Raw genomic sequence first — 4,031 nt, forward strand, 5'->3', positions numbered from 1 at the left:
TAGTGGGAGCTGCAAGCTTCACATGTTTTAACTTTGTCATAGCGCTTTGAAAAAGTGGCATGCGGTATCTGGAAAGCTGATGTTGCGTGTGAAGATTGCAGACAAACTTTATCCAAAGAAATCTGATTCTTGAAGTTCGGAAAGCGATGCCTCTTCGGTTTTCGAACAAGCAATCCTGTCGGGGATCTGGCTCTCGAGATTCGAAGAACGATGCCTCTTCAATTTTTGAGCTTCTAGCTCATCGACTTTAGCTTGAAGAGAAACCCTCTTTCCTTCATTCTTTCGTTGTTTCGCACTAGGTGCAAGAGGGGTGTCATTCTGTGTGTTGTGGCTTCCTTCGCTCCCCATGTTGGAGAGGGATGCCTGGTCAAAAGAGAGCGTACGAATGGTGGAAACCAGCTTGACAAAGCTGAAGAGAGTGGGAATAAATGTCGTTCCCACAGACGGCGCCAAATCTTGATGCACAAAATCAGTGGGGACTTTGGTACAACAGAAAAATGTTAAGTTTGTGACCTTCGCTAGATTGCTCTGGTCACTAGTGTGGATAAGTATGTAAATGGATAGAGATAGAGAAACAAACACAAGATGTACGTGGTTTACCCAGATTGGCTACGTTCACGGAGTAGAGGAGTTCTTATTAATTGTGAAGGGTTTACACAAGTACATAGGTTCAAGCTTTCCTTTAGTGAGTACTAGTGAATGATTTAGTATAAATGACATTAGGAAATATTGTGAGAGAATGATCTCTATTTATAGAAGAGAGTTTCTAGTTTCATTCTGACATTGACACGTGTCGTGTTGTGATTGGCTTCTGATGTTGACACGTGTCGCGCTATGATTGGCTTTTGATGTCGACACGTGTCGCGCTGTGATTGGCCTCCTGGTTGGAGGAAACCTCTTTTGCGTCCTTGACGGTATAACGTTGACCGGTGGTCAGTAGTTTCGGGATTGGTCAAGTACGGTACAAACAATGTCAAAAACATAAAATGATAAAAAGAGCTATCGAAAGCTCCATTTTAAGAGAATCCCCTTAGCATTACTCATGTTAAAATCTTGTGTAGCAAAGTGATACCATGTTCTATGCAACTTCAAAGATTGCGAATTTGTTCACTATCCCTTTTAGGTGGAGACTGTTATTATTTCTTTTAAATCATGCCACGTTTGTTATTTATGTGGGTATGCTCTTAATTCGCACTTCAACTTCAAATGTCACAATCCAATGCATTTCAACGTACCTTGTAAAGATGTGTCATAAAATTCTTCAAACCGAATGGGTTACGGAATTATTCACACTAATTACCAGCTAATCTACGTATTAGAGAAATTAATTAATTTATCATTATCTCAGAAAATATCTCTGCAAGATTAAACAGAAAAAAAATTAAAAAAAAAACAGAAATTTAGGAAAACAAGGGGCTGATACATAGTATTTAGTAAATTGGAAAAGATTTACAGCGGGACGTGGAACATGGAAGTGCGTGCGCGTGTCAAAGCGGAAGTACGTGGGAGACTGAGACCACTTGACTACGATCTAAGAAGTTGTCAGATAAAACGGTCCCCTTTTTCGTCGTTTTATATTTTAATTATTTTATTTGTTGTCGCGTGACTGAGTCTCTGCGGGCTGCACTGCCCATAGCTTCGCGTCGAAACCGTTACTTTCTTAACCTGCGCCCCCTGTTTATTCTAACCAAACCCCCAACTGTTCACTTTGGTTAGGTTAATCTTTTTGCTGAATACTCCCCAAACTGTCTGGTATTTAACCCTTTTGCAATTGTATCCTTTCTTCCTTAAGGAATCTTTTGATTATGTGGCTAATTACAATTTTCAATTAGGCAGGTGCTTTGTATTTGATCAAAAGCTTTTAAGGAATAATTGCATTTATTTTAATAAAAATCCAATCCAAATTCATTCTGCCCAGAAATATTCACATGCGTGAATGAATAATCTTTTAATTTTCTTGCTTGCACTTTATGTTACTACACAAAAATCAATGATTAATTCCCCAAAATAAATTATTATGATTTATGCAATGACAATGTGATTAAGATTATTGTCTAAATCACATACAACCATATAAGAAACTTATAACAAATATACGTTTAAAATGAAATCGAAATACTAATAAAATGCTATCTCAATTTTTTGAAAAAGAACTATCGTGACATTTAGATCTTATGATCAGGTATTGTAAAAATCATGTTGCATACAATGAATGCAGACAAAAAATTATGTCCAATTGGCTTACTCCTGTTCAATTAGTAAGTAGTTAAAAATACGATGAAAATGATAAAAATTACATACTAAATATATTGTTTAATCTAAAAATTGAACATGAGTTGAAGAACTAAAAAAAAAAAGTTTAAATATCATGTTGATTTACCTCTTAAAACAAAGAGTAGCGTTTGTCGACCTACCGTATCGTTTATATGCATGGACCAACTCATTGGGATGGAATCAATAGCATATCTAGTTAACGATCAATTACAATATAATCAATAAATAACACGCGTTGCAGTCGTGTAGCCCACAACACAAATAACCAAAAATGTAGGGGCACGAATGAAAATATCGAAATAAAGAAGGGAAGTATCGCGGGAGCTGGAGCATCTTCTCCTCCCCATTCACTATAAATAGATAACTCGAGTGAAGCTAGGTTTGCCGAATTGGGAAGCGAAACGCAGCTTACAAGAAAAAAAAAACAAAACCCTCTCTCTTCTCTTTCTCTCTCCTCTGGTCTCCAAATCTTCTCACTTTCTCTCTCTAAAACCTCAGCCTGATCAACACCATGGCAGCAACTTCAAGAAGATCCTCAAGCGGCTGCGGCCCAGTCCTCCGCTCCGCTCCACCACCCGCCGGAAGGTTCCAAAGCACTCGGTATTCCTCTTCCTCCGCCTTTGCTTCCTCCACTTCCAGCTTCACCTCCCGCTCCTCCACCTTCTTCAACCGCACCGTCTCCCCCCCGCGCCTCAACGTCGCCACCGCCTCTCCCTCCGCCCAGTCCGTACGTTTCTCCTTCGACCGCCCAACCTCCCCCAGCCGATCCATCTCCGTCTCACCACGCGGCACCGGCGGCCACCACCACCACCACACCGCCGTCCCCAGCGGCCGGAATATCAGTCAGCCGAAGCGAACCTGCATGTGTTCCCCTACCACGCACCCCGGCTCCTTCCGCTGCAGCCTCCACAAGAACAACTCCCACGTCACCGCCTCCGCACCGTACTCGCAGAACCGACTCAACGCGCGCAGATCCGCCATGACGAACTCGCTCGTGAGAATCGGCGGCGTCGAAGGCGATCTGGTGAGGCGCGCCTTGGCCGCTCTGATCCGCCCCTCCTCCCACAGCCAGAGGCGAAGAGCCGATTTCTGTCCCCGGCCCAGCCGGCTCTCCGCCATGTCCAAGTCCGACTAGTAATCTGAAAACCCAATTTTGAAATTAAAAAAAAAAGGAGTCGGATTTGGTGCTTCTGAGCTTTCCTCTGCAAATTGTTTAGTTTTCCGGCAGCGAGGTAAGGGCGCTCATTGGGTGCTGACGTGTCTGGATCCGGCGAAGCCCGAGTGATCTGACCGATTTGTTGACCGAAGTGCTACTACAGCCAGGGGGATTTATATTTGAAACCTTAGCTGCTATGATTTCCGCTCTGTATATATAAATACACAAGTTTGTATCGATTGGCGCGCCATTTTGTTGGCGACTCCAAGCTTTCTGGGACCTTATTAACTTCCTTATAAGCATCCATTTTTATTGCAGCCCCAAATTAAATTCGAAATTAACAGATCGCATTAGTTAAAATTTGGATTCACATCACATTCCAGTCCAATTCTTCATCGTCTCCGTTTCACAGTTACCCGTTCTTTGACTGTATCCGTTAGTTTTGACCTCTCCGCTATCCCTCGCCGTACGTTCGTTCCGTTCACTCCGTTTCATACCGGGTTCTGGATTCATTGGTTTATACAGGTTAGTTGTTTCGTTGTCGATTAATTTATTAATTGTTTCGTTTGTTCGTATTATTTATTGATTATTATTTCCATTT

The 4,031-nt window shown here is 42.0% G+C and overlaps 1 protein-coding gene across 1 annotated transcript; it reads left to right on the plus strand.

Moving 5' to 3' along the window:
- Window positions 1-2,567: 2,567 nt before the first annotated feature.
- LOC103400049 (uncharacterized) lies at window positions 2,568-3,790 on the plus strand. Its single transcript, XM_029094152.2, has one exon. It carries the CDS (start codon window positions 2,786-2,788, stop codon window positions 3,407-3,409), a length of 624 nt encoding a protein of 207 aa, XP_028949985.2. The 5' UTR covers window positions 2,568-2,785; the 3' UTR covers window positions 3,410-3,790.
- Window positions 3,791-4,031: the final 241 nt, after the last annotated feature.

Source organism: Malus domestica, chromosome 15, assembly GCF_042453785.1.
Source record: "Malus domestica chromosome 15, GDT2T_hap1".
In the NCBI taxonomy this organism is placed as follows: domain Eukaryota; kingdom Viridiplantae; phylum Streptophyta; class Magnoliopsida; order Rosales; family Rosaceae; genus Malus; species Malus domestica.